The sequence below is a fragment of the Phaseolus vulgaris genome, chromosome 3 (assembly GCF_051622355.1).
Source record: "Phaseolus vulgaris cultivar YP4 chromosome 3, ASM5162235v1, whole genome shotgun sequence".
NCBI classification, from domain to species: Eukaryota; Viridiplantae; Streptophyta; class Magnoliopsida; order Fabales; family Fabaceae; genus Phaseolus; species Phaseolus vulgaris.
The window spans coordinates 30,388,987-30,416,322 of NC_143500.1; the positions used below are offsets into that span (position 1 = coordinate 30,388,987).

At 31.1% G+C, this 27,336-nt stretch overlaps 1 protein-coding gene and 1 pseudogene across 1 annotated transcript; one reads left to right on the forward strand and one right to left on the reverse strand.

Moving 5' to 3' along the window:
- Window positions 1–6,693: 6,693 nt before the first annotated feature.
- On the forward strand, window positions 6,694–10,896 carry LOC137806986 (two-component response regulator ARR2). The gene is made up of 6 exons (XM_068607393.2): window positions 6,694–7,227; window positions 7,536–7,688; window positions 7,775–8,155; window positions 8,786–8,862; window positions 8,964–10,145; window positions 10,233–10,896. The coding sequence occupies exons 1-6, from the start codon at window positions 7,053–7,055 to the stop codon at window positions 10,302–10,304; spliced, it is 2,040 nt and encodes a 679-aa protein (XP_068463494.1). The 5' UTR covers window positions 6,694–7,052; the 3' UTR covers window positions 10,305–10,896.
- Window positions 10,897–13,720: 2,824 nt separating this feature from the next.
- LOC137805497 (uncharacterized) lies at window positions 13,721–17,037 on the reverse strand (annotated as a pseudogene).
- Between the last annotated feature and the right edge of the window lie 10,299 nt (window positions 17,038–27,336).

Below are 27,336 nucleotides of genomic sequence, written 5' to 3' on the forward strand. Positions count from 1 at the left end.
AGATTTCAAGGAAATATCAGTGTACATCATAAAATCTCATAATGACCTGCTAATTTATTCTTTCACATGCATATATTAAATTTATAAAAATCATCTAAATAAAATTTTGATTGAAAATTTATTCTTTTACTTAATTTTACACATAATATCACATGTTATTTAAAATTAAAATAAATATTAATTGTTTAATTAAGTAAAAACAAAATGTTCAACGAAAATTTCCTTACACATAACTACATATAGGAAATATCCAACTATTCACCAACTCAATTAGCTAATTTTGTTTTTTATTTTATAAAAATCTTTCATGTTAGGTATTATTATGCAACTTGATATCTCAGTTACTTTAAATAACAACAATTATCTATCATCATATGAAAAAAATTATTATTACAAAAAATAAAATAAAGAAAATACAAAAATATGGGGAAACTAGGTCAAAACTCATATGTTAACAAAAATGATACATATGTAGACTATACCTATTCATAAAGAATTCTAAAAACAGACTAGATGGAAGCCTATTATACCAATGAAATGATTCTCTATGAATAAATCCTAAATTAGCCAACTTCTCAGCACACGCATTCACTTCACAAAAAATATGAGTAATCCTAAACTTGATCTTCCCACAGTAATTAAGACAAGTATTTCATCAAATCTGAAGCATCAAAGGAATATTTGTCCTAACAGTAAACGCAACACAAACCAAAGCAGAATTACATTCCAACCAGACATTAGTAAGCCCCACCTTTTGAGCTTCCTCCATAGCATGTATAACCACATAAAACTTAGCAACCGGAGTAGTCTGAACTTCAAGGAACACAGAGAAAGCTCCAATAAATTCCCTCATACTCCCACAGAAAATACCTACACAATTAGTTAATTTTGTTTTTGTATTTAAATTAGTTGATTTTGTATTTGTCAGGCCTGTAATGACATTCCGACTCTATTGATATAATGGAATCACATAGATGAAGTTATTCAGTTGGTGAGAGTCGATAGAGATTCATATGACATTGTCTGCGATTTGAAATATAATATGGTTTTTCAAGTCATATGAATTTACCCTGTCATACTAGATGATGAGATGTTATGCGCATAACTGTGTGAATTTCACAGCGAGTAGTATGACAGACATAGGTCTCAGGATGCTAATTTCAATACACTTCTTCTGGAAGTATGAGTCAAATGTCTATTTGTTGTGAGTCTAGACATTGATGGTTTGAGAAATTGTATGAGACCTGATGAATTATGTTTATTAATTTACAATTGAAATTATATAGAAATATTTATATAGCTAGCTTACCATGTTCTTTGTTTGTGTTTGTTTTTTTATTTGTGATGATTGTGTTTTACACGAGAACATATGAAGTTGCATGTAATAGAGCTCCTCAGTGAACAAATAGAGGATGAGATAACTTTTATTTGAATGCTTTGTTTTGTTTTAAATTTATATATATATATTAAAATTCCTATAAAAGATATCTTTATGAGATAGTTGTATATATTCATATATTTTAATTACAATTTTACTTGTTTTATTTTTATTTTATTATATATGGATAAAAAAAATTAAGAATGTTACCAGTCTTGTTAATCTTATTTTTCTTATATTTGGAAATTTCAACACAATGTATGAACAACCGTTTATTTTTCAAAAGTATCGATTTTCAATCATGAGAGTTGGAAAAAAATTAGTTTAGGACACTCCTCAAAATGATTAGAATTGAATTTTTTTATTTATTTATTAAATGCAAACTAATTTTAAAGATAAAAAATAATTAATTATTATATTAATCAAATTAAATATTAATTTAAAAATAAAAAAAGAATATTTAACTAATCATCAATTTTTAGCTATAAACTTCAAAATTTAAAATAGTCAGAAATTAAAAGTTAGTAGTTAATTAAATATTAATTTAAAAATTATTAAATTAATGATAAAAATAATTTTAAATATTAATAATTTTTTTACTTATATAATTTTATCAATATAATAATTAATTACTTTTTATTTTAATTTTTTATATTTAATTATTTTTTTAGTGATAATTATTCATTATTTGTTTTTCAAAGTCGCTGTTTTTTAGATAATTATAAAATTTATTTCGTAAATAGTTGTTATTATTAAGAATGCATCTCAATAGTTAGTAATTAAATTACACTATAAAAAAAAATAACATGTATGCTTTTATAGTCAAAAGTTTATCTCCAATTAATGATTTGTTTCTTGATGGGGGTTAGGGTAGTAGACTAGTACATGTCTCCCACCATGGGAATTTGTTTGTACCGTTAGATCAATTCAATTTAAATAAAAGGTTCAGATGTATTTTCTCTTCTTTCTTCTCGTGTGATGGACCTTTATCTTCTTCCTTCTATCACCAGCATGAGACATCCTGTGCCCCGTCGAAGGTGATTTTTGGACAACGATGTTTTATTTTATTTATCGTCAACGTTTTTCTCTTATTTTATTTACATATACAACATTCACATATTTGGTGGATTTTATGAAAATATTAATATCAGAAGTTAGCCAACTTTTTAAGAACTATTTTTCTATTTATCATAAGTTAAATTTAAATAAAATTCATGATTTATCATATATTAATGAGCTTTATTTTATCCATAATTTAAAAAATTCCATTATTTTTATCTGACTGACTCTTCCTTAACATTTAGGCATCTGATGGACAAATTGTGGGTCATACATAAATGATAAATTCATTTTGGATACCACCAAGACCCCATATTAGAACCAGAGAATTATAAATTTATTGTATAAAAAGGTTAATCAATGATCATGTGATCTAATTAAAAATCTAGGCGTGTTTATTTTCTGATTTTGATCACATCCTATTAACTTTGTTTGACTTAGGATAAAATGAAAAGGAATGTTATTGGAATTGCATGTGGACAATAGATGTTTTGGTTGATCATTATTTAATTACATTTTCAACATTTAAAATGTGTAGTAAGTATTTTTCTTATACAAGAGTAAATAAACATGTAAATAAATTAAGAAGGGTAACTTAAATAGATGATTATGCATGCAACGATTTTAATTGATGGCATGCTCTTCATATCACTATGGACAAGTAGTACTAAATACAGTTTGCAACATAGTATTACTTGACTTTGAGCTTTTAGTTTTTGGTCATTCAATTTTTTTATTTTGGTTAATTTGTGTTTACTATAGTGTGGCAGACGAAGATAATCACTAGTTCAATTATTTTCTTATAGACTCGAATATAACTAAACCATTCATAAATGTTAGTGTACGAGGTTTTTTTTAGGACAATGAAATACTTTAAAAACATTTTTAAAAATGATCAGAACTTTGCAAATGAGAATGTACAGTTTTCAAAATAAACCTTTTAAATGTTAAAAATATGTTTAGACAAGATATTCCATTATAATTTATAAATAAAAAACAGAATGTAAATATGAAATGAGTAATTTTTCGTAACTTAAAAGTAAATTATATATAAAATAAAAAGCAATTTATATATAATTTTAACTTATAAAAACTTTTTTTTTACTTTTCTCTTTTAAATTACACATGCAATCCAAATATAACTTTAAAGTAATACTGATTGTGTTTAAATTAGGCATGGAATTCCTTGTGAAAGTGTAGTTCTGTTATATGTTATTTACGCTTGTTATGAAAAAAATAATATAAAAAATCATTTTTTACATTAGCCATAATCAGAACAAATATAAACTATTTTATATGTATGTATATAATGTAGATTATGATCGATGCTTAAAAGAATGGATTGAATGGTTGATTTTTTTGATAAAGTATAATAAATGATAAGAAAATTGCATTAGAATGTAAAATTGGGGGCTGTTATAAGAATGATTAAAGGAAGAGATGGTAGATGGTGAAAGAATGATGACAGCAGTTCAAATTTTAAGAAAATAAAAGTTATGGGTTAAAACAAAGTGGCACAGAAGAAAGATGAGTTAGTGGATGAATATGGGAGTGATGATTGGAATGCACATAGAACACAAACACAAACAAAAACACTAGTAGAAGGAGCAGAGAGAGTGAATTATTAGTATGCTATGCGAAGAAAGACAGGGAAAGTTAGGAAAAGTTACTTAGACTTTTCTCCAACTCCCATGAATTGCCATGTGGCTTAACTTCACTCACCTTCTCCACCCCACACGCACATATTATAAATTATACATAACAAATATTTTAATTCCGCGCATGAAATCTCTCTCTCTCTCTCTCTTTCTCTCTCTATAACAGTGACGCACACAAATATTCCATTTTCCTTAAAAGCATATATCACCTGTTTTCGCTATTCTCTAGCCCATAAAAAGCTTAAATGCAAGAAACAAAAAATAAATAAATAGACAAAATGATCCGAACAACCATTATTAATAATATTCAATCATGAACTTTAAAGATTTAAATCTGTTGGGAGAAGACAAAGTGAAAGGTAAGAGTTAATAAGAGAAGAGAGGAGGGTGGTAGTAGTGGCCACTGGGGAATCAATGTCACGGTTTCAAGTTATAGTGTACAGTTTTGTTTTCTAAAATACTATTATTCTAAATAACTCCCACTTTTTTCACAGTGAAAAGTGTTTCTTCTGTGTTCTTATTTATTCATCGTAACTAAGAAAAGGTTCCCAACCGAATATACGTTTTTCAGATGCTGCTTTTTGCATTGCTTCACTGCTTTTCTTGCACTATTAAAAATCAATAGTTTTCCTTTCCTTTCCTTTCCTTTCTTTCCTTTCCCCATGTATAAATATTAATAATAATAATAATAATAATAATAACAATGGTAAATATGTGTTTGTATTTGAGAAACATTATTATTCAGTGTGAAAATTGTGACAGGGGAGATGAATGGTAGTAGGTATGAGATGGAAAATGAAAGAGCTTATGGGATGAAAGGGGCGGGGGAGACACGTGGCGAGAGGGGGGAAATGGTGGAGGAAAAAGCAATATAATATTATGTTTTGCATAAAAAAGGCAAAGAGTGAGTCAGAGTGCACACTGAAAAACGCAAGAGAAAGAGACAGAGATAGATAATAGTGAGGGATAGAGATAGAGATAGAGATAGGGATAGGGATGGGATAGGGATTCAAGTTGTTGAATGAATGAATGAATAATGAAGGGATTGAGCTGAAGTCGCTTCAAAAGTAGAGCTTCACAATCATAAAGTTCTTCAACGGAATACCCACTTTGCACTCCCTTTCCTACGTTAAACATTTTCATATTTTTCAATGCCTCTTCTTTAAACAACAACACATAAATATTATTTCCAAATTTTTTAATGCCCACATCAAAGTGGATACCAAAACCACAACCACAATGGAAGTGCTGCTTGCCATGACATACACACACACACAAACACTCTTGAAACGTGATTTTCGCACATCAATGCTATTTTAAACCAATTGTTGTTGAATATGAGTAGAAGGAACTAAAGTTGGGAGTTTGGTATTGCTTGGTGTGTGCCTGCCTTGTGGTTGGTTACGTTTCCATGAGGTGCATGTCAAGGTGCTTCCCATCCAATTAAGTTATTTTGGAGTCAAATCAATGAACTGGCTTGCATAAATTTTGAATTCGTTTACATGTATGTGGACATTGACCCAAACTACCAACATCAAACTTTGTACTATTTTATTTATTTGTTTGCATAAAGCTTAAATGAGAAGAGACCCACCATCGCCATGGATAATGCTTGGTTTACTAAATGCTATAAATTAATTCCATCTACATGCCCCATGCCCTACCATAATGTCAAAACGAAAAATGCTTCAAGTGAGGAGAGTAATAAGTGTCATTCATAGAAACTCTTGCCATCAGAACAAACCCAAAATTAAATTAACACCAAAGGAATCATTCTTATTTTGTAATATTACATATTCGGACGCAATGAATACCAATTACATATTTTTTACCGGATATATTCCCTATAAATAACCTTTTTTTTTCCTTAAAATTCAATTATTCTCTCTTCAAACACTTTAAATCAAAATTTTACCTCATAACTAGCAATTAACATACATTATGAACATCAATGTCATATGAATGTCTATAAAAAGCATGTTATCATTCATATTGATTTTAATTTTTCTTAATTACGCGAATTTAAACATCATAATTACCTGTCTTGCTTTACACACTACTATGTTTTGAAATACTTTCATCAACATGCTTGCGTTTTATTAATGGAAAATCGCTAGTATAATATTGAAAAATAAAATAATTTAAAATGAGATTAACTAAAACTTGTGAAATTTTTTATCCAAAGATTTTGTTTTTGAGGTTCCAGTAGAGGCAGCATAATTTTTTTCTAATAGTTTGTGATTATTTGTGAAGCTTGCATGGTTGTAAAAAAAAGATGGTAAACGTAGAAAAGATTCGTAGGTTAAGTGTGTGGGAAGAGTAGATTTAAGAGGAGGGGTTAGTTCCTCGCACGAATGAGCTGGATCCACTCTCTCAGGAGCCACTCACACCCTACTTTCATTATATTATTATTATTATTATTATTATTATTATTATTATTAATATGTAACGTCACAAATTATCTCCTGAAATAAAAAATTAAAACCACAACTATTACCATCATGTTATTATTATTGGAAATTTATTAAGTGGCATAATAAATAACATTAAAGTTTTGCTTAAAACATTTACAAATACTGAATAAAAAATAGTAAATATGATCAATGCCCGAGAATAATTAAAGAATAATTAAATACCCGAGAAATTCAGCGTGTAACAGTGACAAGGCGAGGACATAAGCAGACCAATAGTTATTGTTTTTTTATTATGAAATAAAAATATATTTCTCACCCAAAATTCGTCTTCTCTTTCTTTCTCCTCCGATTCCTGCGTTGCGTTTTGGACCAATTGAGAACACGGCAGCACCAGCTCCTCAAGTTGTTTCACTTCACTTTCGCCTCCAACTTGATTCCAGCTATGTGAACGCCACTGTTTTCTCGTGTTTGTTGTTGTTGTTATTGTGGTGGTGGTGGTGCTGCTGCTATAGTTCTGTTAGGTTCGGTTTGGATCTCCGAAGCATGAATCTGAGCAACGGAAAGGGATCCATGTCTACGGTTACTACAACCGCGGTTATGAAATCCGGCGATGCCGTCTCCGACCAGTTTCCGGCGGGTCTCAGGGTTCTGGTGGTCGACGATGATCCCACGTGCCTCATGATTCTCGAGAAGATGCTCCGCACGTGCCTCTACGAAGGTACCATACTACTACTACTACTACTTCATCGGTTTGTTGTTTTTCTCCTCTTTTTCCTATTTGAACGCTCGGTTGTTAATTGACCTTCTCAAAAAATAACAAGAGAGAAACAGAACAAAAATTGAAACCCCAACTTAATTAACTACTTGGCGATCAGTTTTTGTTTCTTGATTTGTTGATTCTTCCTTTGAATCAGGCTTTTGCTAACCGTTGGATGTCAGATTTGTTATTTTGTTTCTGTCGTCGAATTGTTGTTTGGTTGATATATATGCGAATTTTTAGGATTTTTGTTGTGGTGGTGATTTCAGTTACTAAATGCAATCGAGCAGAGACTGCGCTTTCACTTCTTAGAGAGAACAAAAATGGGTTTGACATTGTTATAAGCGATGTGCATATGCCTGACATGGATGGATTTAAACTTTTGGAGCACATTGGGTTGGAGATGGACCTTCCTGTTATCAGTGAGTGCCTCGTTTGACCTGATTAGATCTGTTTCTTGTGGAGTGCATTGGTGTTTAAATTTACATGTTTTGTGTGATGGTTGCAGTGATGTCTGCGGATGATGGTAAAAGTGTTGTTATGAAGGGTGTGACTCACGGTGCTTGTGATTACCTGATTAAGCCTGTTCGCATTGAGGCTTTGAAGAACATATGGCAGCATGTGGTTCGGAAGAAGAAGAATGAGTGGAAAGACGCAGAGCAATCCGGCAGTGCCGAAGAAGGAGATCGCCAACCTAAGGCATCTGATGAAGCAGATTACTCTTCCTCGGCTAATGAAGGCAGTTGGAGAAACTCAAAGAAGAGAAGGGACGAGGAGGAGGAAGCAGAAGATAGAGATGACACATCCACGTTAAAGAAACCGCGAGTTGTTTGGTCTGTGGAGCTTCATCAGCAGTTTGTGGCTGCTGTGGATCAGCTGGGAATTGACAGTATGTATCTTTTGCCTGGGTTAAGTTATTTTTTTGCTTTTATGTCTTTGTTGCATTTCCGATGAAGACCTATTTAACGGAACTTTTGATGCATGGTTGTTGGGATTTTTTGTGTATATTGTCGAAACAACACTTTTACCACTTTGGTCTTTTAGTTTTTCGATTCTACCATTATCCCGATCACTGCAAGTAGGTTTTGCATGCTTTTCAAATTATTCAAGTCAGAATATTAATAGATTCATTAAGACTCCATTTTGACTTTAAAATTGCATCTATAGTCAGGTCTTATCCCACAGGTTGGGGTTCTAGCCATTGAGCTTTATTAAAAATCAAATCACTTCTCTAAAACCATTTTTATACTCTTTCTTACATTTTTTGGAGTTCCTCTTCTACCTGTTTTACTTGACTATTTTCCACTTTCCTTATTGGAGCCTCTATTAGTTTGCTAATATCATGAACCATCTTTGATGAGTTTTTTCTCTCCTAGTTTATCCCGTGTGTATTTAATAATCTTATCTTTTTATTGTATGTTCACTCATCCTTTTGTCTAAACTAGTAATTTGCTTGAATATTCTTCTTCAAAGAATTATGATCTTTGATTTTGCATGACTCATCTAATATTTTATTCAGAGGCGGTTCCTAAAAAGATTCTGGAATTGATGAATGTTCCTGGGCTCACTAGAGAAAATGTTGCCAGCCACCTGCAGGTATCATACTGTTATACTGTCTGTAATTTGGGAAGAAGTTGGGTTAAATTTTTATCCCTACTTGATGGAAGATCCCTTTTTTCATCCTGTTTCTGTTACAGAAATACCGGTTGTATCTTCGAAGATTGAGCGGAGTTTCTCAACACCAGAATAATTTGAACAACTCCTTTCTCGGCTCCCAGGAGGCAACATTTGGGACAATTTCTTCAATTAACGGGATTGATCTTCAAACTCTTGCAGTTACTGGCCAGCTTCCTGCTCAAAGTCTAGCTACACTTCAAGCCGCAGGACTTGGTAGGTCAACTGCCAAAACTGGTGTACCAATGCCTCTCATGGATCAAAGAAACCTTTTTAGTTTTGAAAATCCAAGGGTAAGATTTGGAGAGGGCCAACAGCAACATTTAAGCAGTAGTAAACCAATGAATTTATTGCTTGGAATCCCTACTAACATGGAGCCAAAGCAGCTTGCCAATTTGCACCAGTCTACCCAATCCATTGCCAGCTTGAATATGCGAGTCAATGCATCTGCTACACAAGGCAACCCCTTAATGATGCAGATGCCACAATCCCAACCTAGAGGCCAGATGTTAAGTGAAAATACTGGTCCTCGTGTTCCCAGGCTTCCATCATCTTTGGGGCAGCCTACTGTATCAAATGGAATTTCTAATGGCTTTCTGGGCAGAAATGGAATTGCTGGTAATAACAGAGGACCTGCATATAATCCTGTTCCCCCAAACTCTTCGTTGTTGAGTTTTCCAATGAATCAAAGCTCTGAAGTGTCCGTCAACAATAGTTTACCTCTTGGAAGCTCTCCTGGTATATCCAGTATCACAACAAAAGGCTCATTTCAAGAGGAAGTTACATCTGGAATTAAAGCAACTGGTGGATTCCCAAGTTATGATATTTTTAATGAACTGCACCATCAGAAGTCCCATGATTGGGAGATAACAAACCCAAGCCTGACATACAGTGCCTCCCATCATGCAAATCCTTTACAAGGTAACATTGATGTCTCACCATCAGTTTTAGTGCATCAAGGCTTTTCTTCTACCCAGCAGAACGGCCAAAGCAGAGATGCTACTTTAATTGGAAAAGCTATGTTCTCCCTGGGAGAAGGCTCAGAACAAGATAACCTCCAAAATGCTGTTCAACACCTCCATCCACTTCTTGTTGACAATTCAATAAGGGTTAAGGCTGAAAGAATTCCCGATGCAAGCTCCCAGACTAACCTCTTCCCTGACCATTATGTGCAGGAGGATCTGATGAGTGCACTTCTAAAGCAGGTTTGCCCTTCATCCCTTTCTTTGGACCTGGAATATTTACACCTGTTATGAGCAAATCAGTTTTCTCATGTGTTTCTATGTTGGCAGCAAGAAGGCATGGGACCAGCTGAGAGTGAGTTCGAATTTGATGCTTATTCTCTGGACAACATCCCTGTCTAGAACAAACCCTGGCCAGTTCTTTCTGATTGCAGTTGTCAGTGTAAATAGTTTATGTTACACAAGCACGTCATCATCCTGCAGTTAGCAATTTTGGAACTGAGTCTAAATTGTTCAACAAACAGGATTTGGTTGATGTCAAATATTCAGACTTCTGGGAGTAGTATTGTATTGTAATGGTTTAGTCTGGATGGTCAAGATGAATCAGCTACAAACGTCAACTGCATATATTTATATATATGCACAAGGCACGTGCAATTTTGACTGCTATTGATAGCAAAGTTGCTAGCAAGCTTCTAATTTTAGGGTGTTCTTGAAGGTATGTTGGCTTAGGGCAGAATTGCAGAAGCAAGGTTTTGATACATCTGCAAAGTTGTCGTAGGATCGTTTCTAACTTCAAATAACAAATTATGAATTTTTTTTTCTTCTGTTTCTTTTGTAATTTATGTCATTCAAAGTAAGTAACGACTTCGGTAAGCATGTAAATATTGCATTTGGCTGCTCTAGACATTTGGTCTGGCCATTCTTTTCTGGTTGCTTCTGTACTACGATACTTCTGTGCTTTTAATGTTCATTATGTCATGCATTCTTTGTACATGAACCTGGTTTGGTACTCGTGTTATGGCTACCAGTCTATAACTAAGCAATATGCATTGCTAAGCAGAATTGACGCATATATAGGAATCTCTATACTAGGTTAGAGAATCTGTCACCGGCATTTTGTAGCTTTCCCAAAACAACTTAATTAACAGAATGCATGTTCATAGCAAATGTAGGGAAAGAAAAGTTAAGTATTGAAACAAAACATTTTTTTATTATAAGAACAATTAAAATATAAGAATACTGCTGGGTGTAGTGTCTAAATAACAAAGCAGATTCATGAAATTCTAAAGTCTGAACCAGTTGTTTTTATTGGTAATAGAAGTATGTGATAAGAATGAACTTTGGTTCTACATAGATACAACTTAAGAAAAATCGCTCGCCAACTCACTTCTCATTAATTTTTTTTTACAAAAATAGAAAGCACCACTTCTGTTATATATATATATATATATATATATATATATATATATATATTAAGAAATTCATCTCAAAGTCGTATATGTGAATCCGAGTTCAGAATTTAAATACATGTAAGTCTAAATTTAATTGCCATATCATTAAATTTTAAAAGATAATTGTAAACTTATAAAATTTCCTTTTCAATCACATTTATCATTTACTTATTTAAAATTATATCTCTCCATTTGTTTTACCCAAACTACGATAGAACGAATGTTGCCTATTCTTTCAGAAAAAAAAGATCTATTGAATCTTTTAATCATTGTCACTTTCAATACTGAAATTACCTTTAGAATTGATTTTTTCGTTTCCAATTTAAAATGGTAAGTTGTTTTTTATTGTATAATATATTTAGGTAAATCACTTAATGCTTTTAGTTTATATCGTAATCTTATTTGTTAAATATCTCCATTTGAAGGGAGAAAAGGTATTAACTAAATAACCTTTTATCTTGTATTACCTGTCCTTAGTTATTTTATCACTCTCTTAGTAGTTTGTTAGATTAGTTTATATATATATGATTGTATTTTTCTCTTTTCAAGAAAATACAATTTTTTTACATGGTTAATATGGTACCAGAAGAAATCATGAATCACGGTTTATCATTGTCTTCTTCCTAACCCATCTTGTGTTTATTTTTTCATCTTCCCACTCTGTTATTCAACACAATTTGATCCTAGCGATGCCGAAGGATGAATATGCAACTTTTTCTTCCTTCATCCCTATGATGCTCTGATATCTTCCATTGGTTAACATCCTTTAACGGGCGACAATTGCAATTGCTGCAGTCACACCACCGAAATGGCACTTGGCGGCAAGAACAATTTAAGATATTTCGATGGAAGTCCTGAACGTGCTTCTACTCACAAAAACTTCAATTCGTGGCTGCAACAGTTTGGAGATAATTTGCAAATACAATATTAGTAAAACAATGGATCATGCCTTTTACAGCTACGACGAGATCTCGTCACCTAGAAACAAGAATCTTTGAGCATCACAGAGTAGTTCACAAAAGTCAAAGCATTATGGGAGGAGTTATCATAATACAACTCTTCTTATACATGCACTTGTGGGGGGAATCAGGAAAATGGGTGGATTACCACCAATCTGAATACGTCATACTGTTTCTAATTGGTTTGAATGAATCTTTCTTCCATGTGAGAGCATACGGATCATTCCTAGTATTGATAAAAAATAATGTTTCTTTATTTTTACTGGAAGAAAAGCAACAAAAATTGGTACTTCGGTTACCACCAATGATATCCCAACTGTTTTTTTTCGTCTGAAATAGTTCCGACTCCAAGAATCAGATATTTAGTTTTGTACCTACTTGTTATCTGAAATATATAATCGACGCCTAATAAATATATTTCGGATATGTATATATATGGTTATAATAAATTAAATAATAATTATTCAGTAATGAATTATAATATTTCAGTCTAGTTCCAAAAATTTATAAATACAGGTGAATCTTATATAAAGTATTAACTCAATTTTTTTATTCATTCTTGTACTCATATATTCTATGATGTCCTATTAAACTTTTACTTACTTAAAGGTCAAATAATCTTTTGTAAGTAAATTTTTCTCTACTTCATTAATAAATCGATGATCAACCTTCAAATATATAAACTCAATTTTCTAGGAATACCACTATTTCTACCTCAAGAAAGTGTTCATGTAAAAAAATTTGGCACCTACCATGGGAGTTGGGTAAATTCTTTTTTCAGACCACAAAATTTTATGATTCTTATTAGAAGTCGAACTATCATTTCAGCTTTATCCAATCTTGAGATAAACCTATCATTTGTCAATAGTTTCAAAACACATGAAAAATCTTTTTGGAGTAGTCAAAATAATATATTCAACAATATGGTTTTATGATCACTCAACAATAGTGACATATATTAACCAATAATTTTGGAGGAGTCAAAATAATATACTTTATACATTGTAACTATTACAACAAAACTAAGTACATAATTTAATATATACAAAGTATTATCATTCGTTCTTTCAAATTCTTGAAATCATCAATAATTGAATCAGAATTAAAATTTTCAACCATTTTCTTTTTAATGTAAGTAACCATATTATCAACAATAAATTTATTTTCATTATATTTCACAATCTTTTTTTTGATAATCTTCATTGTAGAAAATTATCTTTCTATTGTAGATGTAGAAAAGTTAAAATAAGATGAAAAGTTAAAATAAGATGAATTAAGCGATCAATCAAGTAAAACGTACTTGACTTCCTTGTTTTTGTGAAAGATTGACACAATTCAAGTCTAATTGGTAAATTCTTCGAACATGGATAGTTAGGAGGATTAACAATAAAATATTGTTGAAATTTTAAACTGATGTTCTCTTGTTCACAAGATCAAAATGATAAAATTTGTTCACAAAAGTGCATATATCTTTAATTTTAAAAGCTTTATAAGCATCGTTAGGAACGTAAGCATTGCTTAGAGTTAAAAATTTCATTGTTTGCTCACTAAACTTGTCATTTAATTCTTGTAACTGATTACTCAATATAACAAATAATATATTCACTTTGAAAACGATGTTCTACAATGACATGATCATTTTGATGTTGAGAACAACTATGACGTGCAACATAAATAGAATTAAAATCAAGCATATCAATGTTATGTTGTTCACAAAATAATATTACACCTTTCAACAAAATTTGCCAACCGTCATCTCTTAACTTTTGAATTAAAATTTTAGTAGAACAAAATAGTTGCATAACATTAAGTATATCCTGAGATTGTTTCTTCAAAGCTTGACAAAGACAATTAGTGATTCTCATAATCTCTTTCATCATGTGTAAAATCAATATGAACTCAAATGAAGACAAAATATTAAAAGTAACATTAGCATCATCCCTTTGAAAATAAACCAACAATAACTTTTTGAGAACAAACAAGATGCATTATATAGCTTCATCATACTACAAATGAAATGAAAATGTGTGTTACAATGAGTATCACCAACTCGTTTTAAAGTGTCGATTTGGTTTTTCCTTTTACTAGTTTCAAGTTTACTCATTTATAACAATTAAGCTATTTCATCTAATTCAACAACTTGTAACTCATGATTTTACTAGAGGAACACAACATTTAAAATAAAAACCAAATTTGAAAAAAGATTGATAATCTGGAATAAGTTCTCTTGAGCAACAACCAAAGCAAGTTGTAATCTATAAGCAAAATAATGCACATAATAAGTTTAATAATTATCATTAAGAAATAATGCATGCAATCCATTCCATTCTTCCTTTATATTACTAGCATCATCATACCCTTGATTACGAATATTGAAAACATCAATATTATGTCTAGAGAGAACAACACTTAATTCCTTTTTGAAAGTGGTAGTTGTCGTACCCTTAACATGCATAAATCCCAAAACAATAACCATTTTCCCTTTTTAGATTCATCTTGTGCTTCATCAACAATTATGAAAAATTTAAAATCTCCAATTTCTTTTCAAATATGACTTCTTACTTTTCTTAAAAAAAAAATGCAAGATTTCTTTATAAATATGAAGAGAAGTATATTTTGCATTACATGGAGCATTTTCAACACAACTTGTGCTACTTTATCATTATATGATGCTAGAAGTTTAATCATTTGAAGAAATTTACCTTTATTACTTGACTCTGGTGTTTCCTCATGGCCTCTAAATGCAGGAGCTTGAAATGCTAGACATTCAAGGTCTTTCTTAAGAGGGAGGGAATGATGCAGACATCCAAGCCCAAGGGTGACTAATCTTTTGGAGGCCCAATTGTTGAATGACCCTCAGTTTAAAAAGACTAAGTTGATTACATGCACAACATGCTTGGAGTATTAGAATAAAATAATAATATTATTTTTCTTGGAGTTATATTTGAACCTAGGACCAGTTAAAAAGTATCAACTTAACAACTGAGACAAATGATCCTTTCTTGAAATATAAATTTTATTTACTTACAAACGAGACAAGATCTATAACTAAATTTGTATTTATACACTTTTGGAATTCAGAATGAGCATGAATATTTTGGCAATTTAAGAGAGAATATTTCTCTGCTAGGGTTTTTCCCTGCATCTTGTGATTTTATCAAGAATATACCAATTCTTGTGGCGATCATCCTTAAGCTTAACAAACTTTGTTTGTAGCGCCTTCCTCTATCCAAGTTCTCATTGTTACTATTTTTATTTGATTCCGTTCCGTAACCCTAAATTCCTATTTCCATTGTTAGTTCTATTTGGAATCATATCATTTGGTATCAGAGCAAAGGTTTGAGTGATAATACAATTGTGCATACTGTTTTTTTCCTTATCACTGTCCCCGATACCATTCACGTATTGTTCACGCATTGTTCTGCACCATTTGCGTGTTGTTCAACATTGTTTTGCATTGTTCACGTACTCTTCTTTTTTTAAAAGAAGAAGAAGAAGAAGGGGAAAATAGAAAAAAAAGAGGAAAACATAGTAAAAAGAAGAAGAAGAAGAGGAAAATAGAAAAAAAGAGGAAAACAGAGAAAAAAAATAGCAATCTGTTGAGGATAAGTGAAGATTCTACTCAACTTTCATGAAGAAGAGCTTGATGAAGAAAACTTGTTTGAAGGTGTATAAAATTGTATATCATGGTCTTAGTTAGGATAGAGTTTTTAAGTAGCCTTTTTTTGCATTTTGATTCTACTTCATATCTCATAGTCATGGTGATGAACTTAAGCACAAGGGTCTTTTAAAAAGAGTTTTAAAAATCTGCTCAAGTTTTTCAAAACTGTTTTACAACACTAAAAATTTAATTTGTTGTTTGATAAAATAATTGATGAATTTGCACTGCATCAAAACTGTTTTGATATTTTCAAAATTCTGTTTTGTCCCCAAAATCAGTTTTGCTCACAAATTCAATTTTAACTAAATCAAAGAGTGGTTATGATACCACCAAGTGTTTTTTCAAAATATAATATGTTCTTTCAAGTTTCAATATGTTGTTTATAACAGTTTTCAAAACTGTTTTGATTTGAATCCTATAAAAAGGAAGCTTTTATCTCAGTTCAAATCACCCTTTGCAATTACAAAGTGCTTACAATTTTCAAGTGATTTTCATTGAGGTTTTCATGTGAGCTTAGTTTTTGAAAGTTTTTCTTAAAAACTTTTAAGAGTTCTTGTGTTGTTTTCTTTTGGCTTGGGAGTTGAAGTTTTATCAAAATTTTGCACGGGTTTGAGTTCCTTAGTCTGCAAATAAGGTAGGGGTGGCAAAATGGGGTGGGTCGCGCGGGTCGGTTCGCAGCCCGCATCAAATAACACGGGACGAGTTCCCTTTTTTGACCCGCTAACCCACTTAAGCTTGCCCCGCATAACCCGCGGCCCGTGCAGGCTTACAACGGGGCGGGGCGGGCTAGCCCGTCAGCCCGTAAGAAATCCCATTCTGTTGTAGACCTGTTACTGACATGTGATGTGCTGTGCTGCCCTTTTTTTTCTCACAATCATTTTCAAACCCTAAAAAACAATCAACATCTGCGAGCGAGAACCATCTGTTGCCACTGCGATTCTTCCACCATGAACACCACCGTCTCTTTCCGCCGTCCTCCACCGCCAACACCACCATTTGCGACCGCCTCCACCACGAAGACCACCATCTCTATGAGCATCCTCCACCGCGAACACCACCATTTGCGACCGCCTCCATCGCCAAGACCACCTCACCATCTCCCGATTCCTTCCCTCCACCGCGAACACCACCATCTCTGCGATTGTCCTTCACCGCGAACACCACCATCTCTGCGAGCGTCCTTCATCGCGAACACCACGATCTTTGCGACCGTCGTCCTCCATCACCAACACCACCATCTGCGATCTTCGCCCTCCACCGTCGTCTTCCTCAAGGTTTTCTATCCCTTCCTCCTTAACCTTCCACCAACTGCAACTGCGACTGCCACTTGTATGCATGAGAATTTTTTTTTCCATTACCTTTTTTTGCAGATTTGTGGAGCAACAGTTTTAGGGTTTTTCTATTTGTAAAAGTTATGCGGGCCAACCCGTATGCGGGGCGGGTCATGAAAACCAACTCGCATTATGTATGCGAGGCGAACCAATGCGGGGCGAGCCAACCCGCTTTGCCACCACTAAAATAAGGTGTTCTCTTTCCTAATTCTTTTTCCTTATAAAAGTGTTTTTGTATGTACTTCTTGATAGTGTTTCTAGAAGTAAGTGTGTTTAAGCCTGTGTTCTCGGTTCTTGAAGGGTTCAAGAACTGAGTGGTTTGTAAAGATTGTTTTGTTTTAGTGGAACCCATCTTGGTGTAAGGTGGGATTGGATGGAACTCTTATTGAGTGAACCAGTATAAATCTGTGTGTGCCATTCTTCTTCCTTAATCACTGTCTCTAAAACTAAAATATGGAAATCTATGATGAAATAAACCTGTTGTTTCAAAATTGAATAAGTTGTTTTTTACTGCTGCACTAGCCTGAATCACATTTTGTTTTCAAGATTTTGATAAGACTTTAATCAAACTTAAAACTCAAGAATCCTTAATCTTTGACAGATTTATTCTTAAAATTAGCCACCTAAAAGCAATTGGTTTAAGAACTGTTTTAAAAAAAACTCTTCATATCAAATCGAGTTTTAAAAGGAAAGTGGTTCATGGTTTAAAATCTCACTTGTTCTTGATCAATCTTTTGTAAGAAACTGGTTTGAATAAATCTTTAGAATTGTGTGATTCAAAGCTTTTGTTTTTAAATCTGAAATAAAGATCATAATCTCACTTGATTTGTTTTTCAAGATCTTGGTTTTAAAACTATATTGAATATTTGATAACTCATTGTATTCAAAGCTTTTATCCTTTGATACTGTTATCAATATCCCCACTATATAAAAATAAAAACTGCATTAGATAGAATTCTTAAGTTAAAAATAAAATCTGTTAATCCTAAAACTAATATGTAGTATTTCTGAAATTGCTACTTAAACAAGAAAAATCAATATGTTTTTCTTTAAATCAAGTTGTTCTTTTTCTATCCAGATTTCCTAAATAGTGTATTTGCGAAAATTTTCCTCAGTACAATTCACCCCCATCTTGAACTTAGACTCCCATAATCTCAACACAATCATCCAATGCATACTTCTTGATTGTTAAAAGTTATAAGTTTCAAGTGTCTTGTCTATATATATATATATTGTAATTCTCTTGCTCTTTTGTTGGTAGTGAAATTGTTCTTCACTATTTTTGTTCTTCACTATTTTTCTTTCATTGATGTTAAAATATCAAAATTTTATTTTAAGCTTGTGATTGCTACCTTTGAAAGCGATTCTTGATTGCTTGATTCGTGTAACAATCTTAAGTTAGATAACGAGTGGTAAAAGGCAGTGTAATCATTAAGAATAAAAGCCTTATTGTGTGAAACACGAGTGTTGAGTGTAAACACGTGAGAAAGTAGTATGAAGCCTAAACTTATTGTTATTTTTAATCTATTTACTTGACCATGGCAGGGGAAACGTCAAATAGTGGACTTTCACAAATACAAATGCAAGCCTTGTGGAGTGATAGGGATACAAAATTCCTAAGTCACTTTTGGAGGACTTTTGTTTTCAACTACTTGTTATCCCCAAATAGATGGACAAACAGAGGTAGTGAATAAATCTTTTGGTACTTTACTTAGAACTATTTTTAATTTTGTTTTGAAAGCTTGGTAATTATGTTTACCTCATATTGAGTTTTCTTACAATAGGGTTGTTCATAGCACAACAAATTACCCTCCATTTGAAATTGTATATGAATTAAATCCTTTAACTCCATTAGACTTGTTACTTACGCCTAACATTTAAAGCATAAATATGCATAGACTAAGGCTGATGATAACATTTTACGACAAGTGCATTGCGTTTGTCAGAAGTAATAATTGTATCTAAGGACGGATATCGATCCCACAATGAACTGTGAATTATCGACTGATCAAAAAGAAAAAAAAAACAAAGAATTAGTTGCTTCAATTGGAAAAATAGGGATTAGGCTTCATCAATTCCACTCTCATGTATTTTGATTAGCATGTTAATATTGAGTTCTTTGATTGAAATTCATTTATATCGATCTCTCGCATATAAAATTCTTAAGAATGTTTCTCAAATATCGATCTCTCGCATACTTATAAAAACAACTTAGAAATAACAATAAGATGTTAATGGCAATTAACATTTCAAGTCTATCTCAAGCACTCAAATATGTTAAGTATTGATGTTTAGGTTTGAACCCTAAAAATACCTCTCGGTCAGATTTAAGATTCTCAATTTGTCACGGAAAGTTAAAAGTAAAACAAAAATACCAATAATCAATCAAGAACTGAATATTAATATATAAGATATAACCTCAATACATAAGAGTTTGAGCAGATTACTCCCAATCCAAAAAGGGTAGAATTAGCCACGCATACTTCTACCACCTCTCATTCTCCCAATTGGGTTACAATTCCCTCTATGGTGTTTTCCTCTCAATCTGGCACACTAGGGTTGAGCCTTTAGCCCTCTATTTATCCTACTTTTCTAGGTTTAGGTTGCTTCCTGTGTCGCGCTAATGGGCTAAATGATAAAACATAAAAAAGGCCCAATCTTTCTTTGCATCTTTTTCCATTCCCTAAGAAATCTGTAATTAATACCAAATTTGGGAATAAAATGCTCTTATTCAAATAAAGCTCATAAAAATGTAAAAAGGTATAAATTCATAAATTAGCAATAAATCTTCATAAGTGCCTATATTTTAATATGAAATATTACTGAAATTAGACACTTATCACTCTCCCCATCTTAGAATCTTGCTTGTCCTCAAGCAAAGTAAATGAATATATTTTAAATTTAAATATCAAAAAAATTAATTCACTAAACAACAAATCAAATTAGAAACTTATGATGCTTCCAAATTCAAATATAGAATAATATAGACACAATCAACTTTCAGAATCAAATCAAAACAAATAAATGACAATTCATCAAGGAATATCGTCTCATATGCTCACAAGTAAGTGTTTCTCTCTATTTTCACTGAATCATAACAAATCATGGTTGTTTTTCATTTCATATTCGAATCACAAACATATTAGAAACATGAATCTTGAGGTCTTTTCCAGGGTTGTAATGAGGCTGAGCTTCAAAAAAATATTGGTTTTTCTTAGATAACAAAATGCACATCTTAAAGAAGAAGAACATACCTACAATTCAATTATAGAGAACATATATGTTATCTAATCACCACTTTCTTTCGATGTCCTTTTTCCTCATTTTTCTTTTTGACTTTTCATGATGATTTTTTTTTCTTTTCTTTTTCTTTTGCTTCTTTTGTTTCTCTTTCTTTATTTTTTCTTTCTTTCAAAAATAGGAAAAGATTCTTCCTATTTTCAACTTTTTGAGCTTTCACGATCAGAACCAACCATTCCCTTTTCTATATGTATTGCATCTATGCTCTCCCTCCTTAAACATGCTAAAGGGTAGAAAAATATACCATTAAAGGTTAAGGTGCAATATTAACAAAAATTTCTTGCCCAAAGGGGATATAAAAAAAATGGAATTCTAATATAAATGTTGATTTTTTGGCCCTGGCTCCTAATTAACACAAACAAATGCCTCAATCATCTTCATGCTATTTTATGATGCAACAAATATAAAAATTAAGCAACCACAACTGTCAATTCATCATTAAAACTCTCAAAACTATCTAAGGTTCACACATTCACTTGGTTTAAATGGTCTCATTCCTTTTTGTCTTGTCATTATCTGTCCTAATCAATCATCCTGTTAAATTTTCATGTATCAAAATTTTAACTACATTTGAATAAGGATTCAATCATATTTTCTTTTCTAACCTGTGTCTAATTCATCTCACTATTTAATATTTAAACACATTCTTTTTTCCACAATTCAAAATTAATATTCTAGTTCTTTTTTATTTGAAAAAAATAAACTAGAAAACAAACAAATTAAAACTGAAATTTATTCAAGAAAGATAATTTAAGACTTAAAACTAACAAACTAACAAAACAGGAAATTTATTCAAAATAAGCAATATAAACAAACTAAACAAATAAGCTAATAAACAGAAAACAAAATAACCAAAAAATAAAATAAATAAAATAAGACAAAATTCAAATAACTGTAAAGCAAAGAGAATTAGAAAGATAAAACCATATTTTTGCTCAATCCTCTCTTCTTCAAAAGTCATCCAACTTTTTGTTAAAATCTTTATCTACAGTCTTGGTTCATTTGCTGGATCTGCCTCCGAGAATAATAAAACCTGTCCCCAGGTCAAAATACATAACCTGCAAAATGATTAGGAGACATATAAGATTTTTTTTTATATTTTTTTTTTGAAAAAATAAACTCAACATTGGTATCAAAACAACATAAAACTAAAATGTGGATTGGGTTGCTTCCCAGTAAGCGCTCGTTTAACGTCATTTAGCTTGACGCCTGTTTATTTCAAGGTCGACATACATAGGTTAGGTTTCCCTTAAAATTCTCCATGGTTTACCAGCTGGACTTATTTGATAGGAGTGATTGGCTAGACAGAATTTCCTAGCCACTTCATTTTTAAAACCATATTTTCTCACTCAACTAGTAATAGGTACCGTCATCGTCATCTCTCCTTCTTTTCTAACTTCTCCTTGCTTCTCTTTTCTTTATTTTTAACTTCTATTCTTCCGAGTCTTCTTCTCAATTTCTCAATCTATAACAACTTGTTTTCTTAATATCATAAGACAACTCAAGTAAGGATTAGTATAACAAGCAAATAGTTTTTTTTTAAAAAAAAAATGAAAAAAAGAAAAACAGAAAATTTAAAATAACAAAAGAAAGAGAAATAAATAATAAATGAAAAACAAGAACAATAAAAAAAAAAAAAAAACTTACTTAAATAAAAACTAAATAAAATAATAAAAATAAATAAATAATAAAACTAAAATAAATAATAAAACTAAAATAAATAATAAAACTAAAATAAATAATAAAACTAAAGTAAATAATAAAACTAAAATAAATAATAAAACTAAAATTTTTAAAAAAGAGAAAAATAAAATAAATAAAAAAAGAATAATATATAAAAACTAAAAATAAAACAAATAAAAAAAAACTTAAATAACTAACTAACTAAGAAAACTAAAACAGAATATATAGATCGAAAAAAAAACTTGCGTAAAATAAAAACTAAGAATGAAATCAAAGAAAATAATAAAACTAAAAATAAAAATAAAATAAAATAACATAAAATAAATAAATAAATAAATAACTATTAAAAATAAATAAATAAAATAAAAATAAACAAAAATAAAACAGAAACTAATAGTAATAAATAAGTAATTAAAATAAATAAATAAAAACTACGTAAACACTAAATAAAGTACTTAAGCTAAACGTAAAAAAAAGACTAAAATAAAATATGATAAAACAAAATCCAAATAAAATAAAATAAAAATAAAAACAAAAACAAAACAAAATAATTACAGTAAAAAAAACTACGTAAACGAAACATAAAAACAAAAAACTAAAGAATAAAATAAAATATAACAAAAAAAATCAAAATAAAATAAATAAAGCAAACAAATAAAAAAAAACAAAAACTTAAAAGAAAAAATATTAACATAAAAAAAATAGTTTTATAAAAAACACACATATTCACATCTAAAAAAAACTTTTTACATATGCAACTAGAGAAAAAAAAACAAAATCTTTACAAAAAAATATGCATATCTAAAAAACAAAAAACTATAAAATTATTCACATCTAAAAAGGAAAACAAAATCTTTACAAAAATATTCAAATCTAAAAAAAATAATAAAAACTAAAAAAAATATTCACAACAAAAAATAGTTAGTATAATCACAATATTTAAGAAATTATATTCAACAACTCAAACTTGTTCCCGGTAACGGCGCCAAAAACTGACATTTTACAGCAAGTGCATCGCGTTTGTCAGAAGTAATAATTATCCCTAAGAACGGATATCGATCCCACAATGAACAGTGAATTATCGAGTACAAAATTAGCTAAATATAACAACAAAACAATAAAAATAGTTTTGAAGTGATAGTGGTGGCACTGATCAATAAGAAAAAAAAAGGATTAGTTGCTTCAATTGGAAAAATAGGGATTAAGCTTCATGTCTCCCAGTCTTATGTATTTTGATTAGCATGTTAATATTGAGTTCTTTGATTGAAATTCATTTATATCAATCTCTCGCATATAAAATTCTTAAGAATGTTTCCTAAATATCGATCTCTCGCATACTTATAAAAACAACTTAGAAATAACAATCAGACGTTAATGGCAATTAACATTTCAAGTCTATCTCAGCACTCAAATATGTTAAGTATTGATGTTTAGGTCTGAACCCTAAAAATACCTCTCGGTCAGATTTAAGATTCTCAATTTGTCACGGAAAGTTAAAAGTAAAACAAAAATACCAATAATCAATCAAGAACTGAATATTAATATATAAGATATAACCTCAATACATAAGAGTTTGAGCAAATTACTCCCAATCCAAGAAGGGTAGAATTAGTCACACATATTTCTAGCACCTTTCATTCTCCCAATTGTGTTACAATTCACTCTATGGTGTTTTCCTCTCAATTTGGCACACTAGGGTTGAGCCTCTAGCCCTCTATTTATCCTAGTTTTCTAGGGTTAGGTTGCTTCCTGTGTCGCGCTAATGAGCTAAATGATAAAACATAAAAAGACCCAATCTTTCTTTGCATCTTTTTCCATTCTAGGACCTTCCAGCTTTCTCTTTTTAGCTTAAATTATTCTCCTTTATTCCAAATCTTCAAAGCTCCCTAGAAATATGAAATTAACATCAAATTTTGGAATAAAATGCTCTTATTCAAATAAAGCTCATAAAAATGTAAAAATGTATAAATTCATAAATTAGGGATTATTTTATATGTAAATTATCAATAAATCTTCATAAATGCCTATATTTTAATATGAAATATTACTGAAATTAGACACTTATTAGCTGACTATGTGAGAAAGCTACATGAAAAGGTTAAAGCTCAAATTGAAATAAAAGTTGAAGGTTATTCTAAGCAAGCTAACAAAGGAAGGAAGAAAGTAATCTTTGAGCCTGGAGATTAATTCTAGGTACACATGAGGAAAGAAAGGTTCTCTGAACATAGAAAATCCAAGCTCCAACCTAGAGGGGATGGACCTTTCCAAGTTTTAGAAAAGATTAATGACAATGCCTACAAGATTGATCTTCCAAGTAAGTACAATGTGAGTAACACTTTTAACGTGTCTGATTTGTCTTCTTTTACTGAAGCTTTGGAATTAACTTCAAGTCTTTCTTAAGAGGGAGAGAATAATGCAGACTTCCAAGGTCTTTCTCAAGAGGGAGGGAATGATGCGGACATCCAAGCCCAAGGGCAAATAATCTTTTGGAGGCCCAATTGTTGAATGACCCACAATTTAAAAAGACTAAGCTGATTACATGCACAACATGCTTGGAGTATTAGAATAAAATAATAATATTATTTTGCTTGGAGTTATATTTGAATCCAGGACCACTTAGAAAGTATCAACTTAACTACTGAGACAAATAATCATTTCTTGAAATATAGGGATTGTATTTTCATTTTATTTATTTACAAAAGAGACAAAACCTATAACTAAATTTATATTTATACACTTTTGGAATTCAGAATGCGCATGAATATTTTGGAAATTTAAGAATCATATCACAAAGTATTCTAACTTACAAAAAAAATCATAGGATTAAAATAAAGCCGATGAACACTTGCAAACACAAAAAAAGAGTTTTAAAACTATGGAATGGAATACGAAGAGTTTAAAAACACTTCATTTCTAGGCGCAACAACAATGGGACACTCAAATATTGTGTCTTAGGACAACATGACACAAAATGATGAAACGTTAGCCACCAAACGACATAACGTCTCGAAGAAGGGAAAAAAACCTTCATTAATGCACATTAGGAATCACACCATTGTACTGACTATCAAAACTAAATTAACTTGGCTTCATGAAAGGTTGCAAAGCCATAACCACAATTGATGGTTGTGAAAATAAAATCTCAAAAGTAATTACGCGAGTAGAACACTCAAACTCATTTATCCATCAAATTGGACCACTTGCACCTCATTAATGGATTTCGAACTTGAAGACTTATATATCTATCTAAATACGAGATGTATCACAACATAATAATATAAAATTCAACCAAATCAAATATGTTCATATAACATATATATATATATATATAATGGATTGAATAATAAATATTCAATACTCACTTAATTTTCTTATTCTGATTTATACTAATGTATTCTACTATAATTTATTTAGTTCTTATCGACTTGAACCTAAAAAATCTTCTACAATTGGATTTTCTCTCGAACTCCATCAACAACACGACGATCAACTTAAAAAAATATAAACTCAATTTATTAAGAATATCAATTTTCACCTAAAAAAAGTCATGTTGCTTTCTATAAAAATAACTTAAAAAAATATCAAAATATAAGGATACTCATTCTAAATCACATCAAGAACAAATGCTTCATGATCGTGATTACCTTATTCGTTATTAGAAAAATAACCACTTCAATAATATTTTCAATGATGATTCTTTCTTATTAACTCAAAATCAGTATCGTTATTGTCTCTTGTAAAACCATTATAGCTCAAATTTATAGTATGATAATACTAATTTATAGTATAATATTTAATATTAAAGATATGAATTGTAGTAAAAGTAAATAAAGAGTGAACTAGGCGTCTAAGGACTAATTTTGTGTAATTATTTTACAATTATAATTGTACATGCAAATTTGGTATAAAAAATTATGCATTCCAGGGCTACTTTGGTTTTCTTTATTTAAGAAAAAAACAAAAAAGTGTTACTTCAAAAGCACAACTTATACCATTGAAATCGTTCTACAATTCACAACTTTCATTTTGAATAATTTTTTTAATACTTATTCATTTTCATAATTTCAAAATGAAATTATACCAATCCAGTAAATTTGCTAAAATCGGTGGCAGTAATAATACACTACCAATGTAAAACCACTTTAGCCAAAACATGAGTATGATCAGATAATTTTATTTATGCTAGGCTCAAACTAACACATCAGTCATAAGTTTTGATAGGCTCCTCTCATCCGGTTGGTGTTTTTCTAGAATTTTGAAGGAGATTTGCGGAAGTTAGTTGAAGAGATGAGTCAAGAATGACTCCATTGGAAGTATAGATTCCTTGTAGTTGCATGAAGAGTAGGGAGAGTGATTAGTTCAGCCATATCACTTGGAGAGGTGAAGAAGAAGACCAAAGTGTCTATCCTAGAGAGGTTTAGACAAAGGAGGACTTAAGCTTGCAAAATTGGCTGCATAACACTCATAAAATTGATCTTGAAAAAAATGAGCCAAGCTACTCCTTATATATGTGTAAGAGGCCGACCAAAGGTTACAAAAAAGAGAGGGAAATTCAAATGCTAAATGGTTTGAAAATAGACACCTAATTAGAGTCACAAGTCATGATCATGTGTGCTCCATGTGACCTAATTAGGTCTAATGACCATATCAGGGTTTAATGTGGGCTGCAATTAAGCCCAATTATACCCTAGGTAGGTTTTAGATGTGATACAACCTAATTAGACAAGGATATAACCAAGGACATAATAGACAATTCATAATTAAGTTAGTCATCTCAGCATCTAAGACAAGGCCCCACCAAACTTCAGAAGGACCTCAGTAGAAGAAGAACTGGACAGAGGCTAGAGCATTTGATGTTCTTTCTTCTGATCTTTTTAAAAGACAAGTTTATGTAAATAAACTGGGCTCAATTTGGGGGTTCAAATAGAAGAATAAGCTAGAGTAGGGTTCACTTAGCATAAATTGGGGTGTACTTAGCATAAATTGGGCTTGTGTCAAGCCCTCACCTTTCATGACAAGTGCTTCTAGGTTTAGGGTTTCTTTGAC

Bases quoted from the DNA above. Each gene is read 5' to 3' on its own strand.
- LOC137806986 (XM_068607393.2), top strand. From the start codon at position 7,053: ATGAATCTGAGCAACGGAAAGGGATCCATGTCTACGGTTACTACAACC. The intron at 7,689-7,774 runs GTGAGTGCCTCG...TGATGGTTGCAG, and splicing joins GATGGACCTTCCTGTTATCA to TGATGTCTGCGGATGATGGT. The intron at 8,156-8,785 runs GTATGTATCTTT...TATTTTATTCAG, and splicing joins GGATCAGCTGGGAATTGACA to AGGCGGTTCCTAAAAAGATT.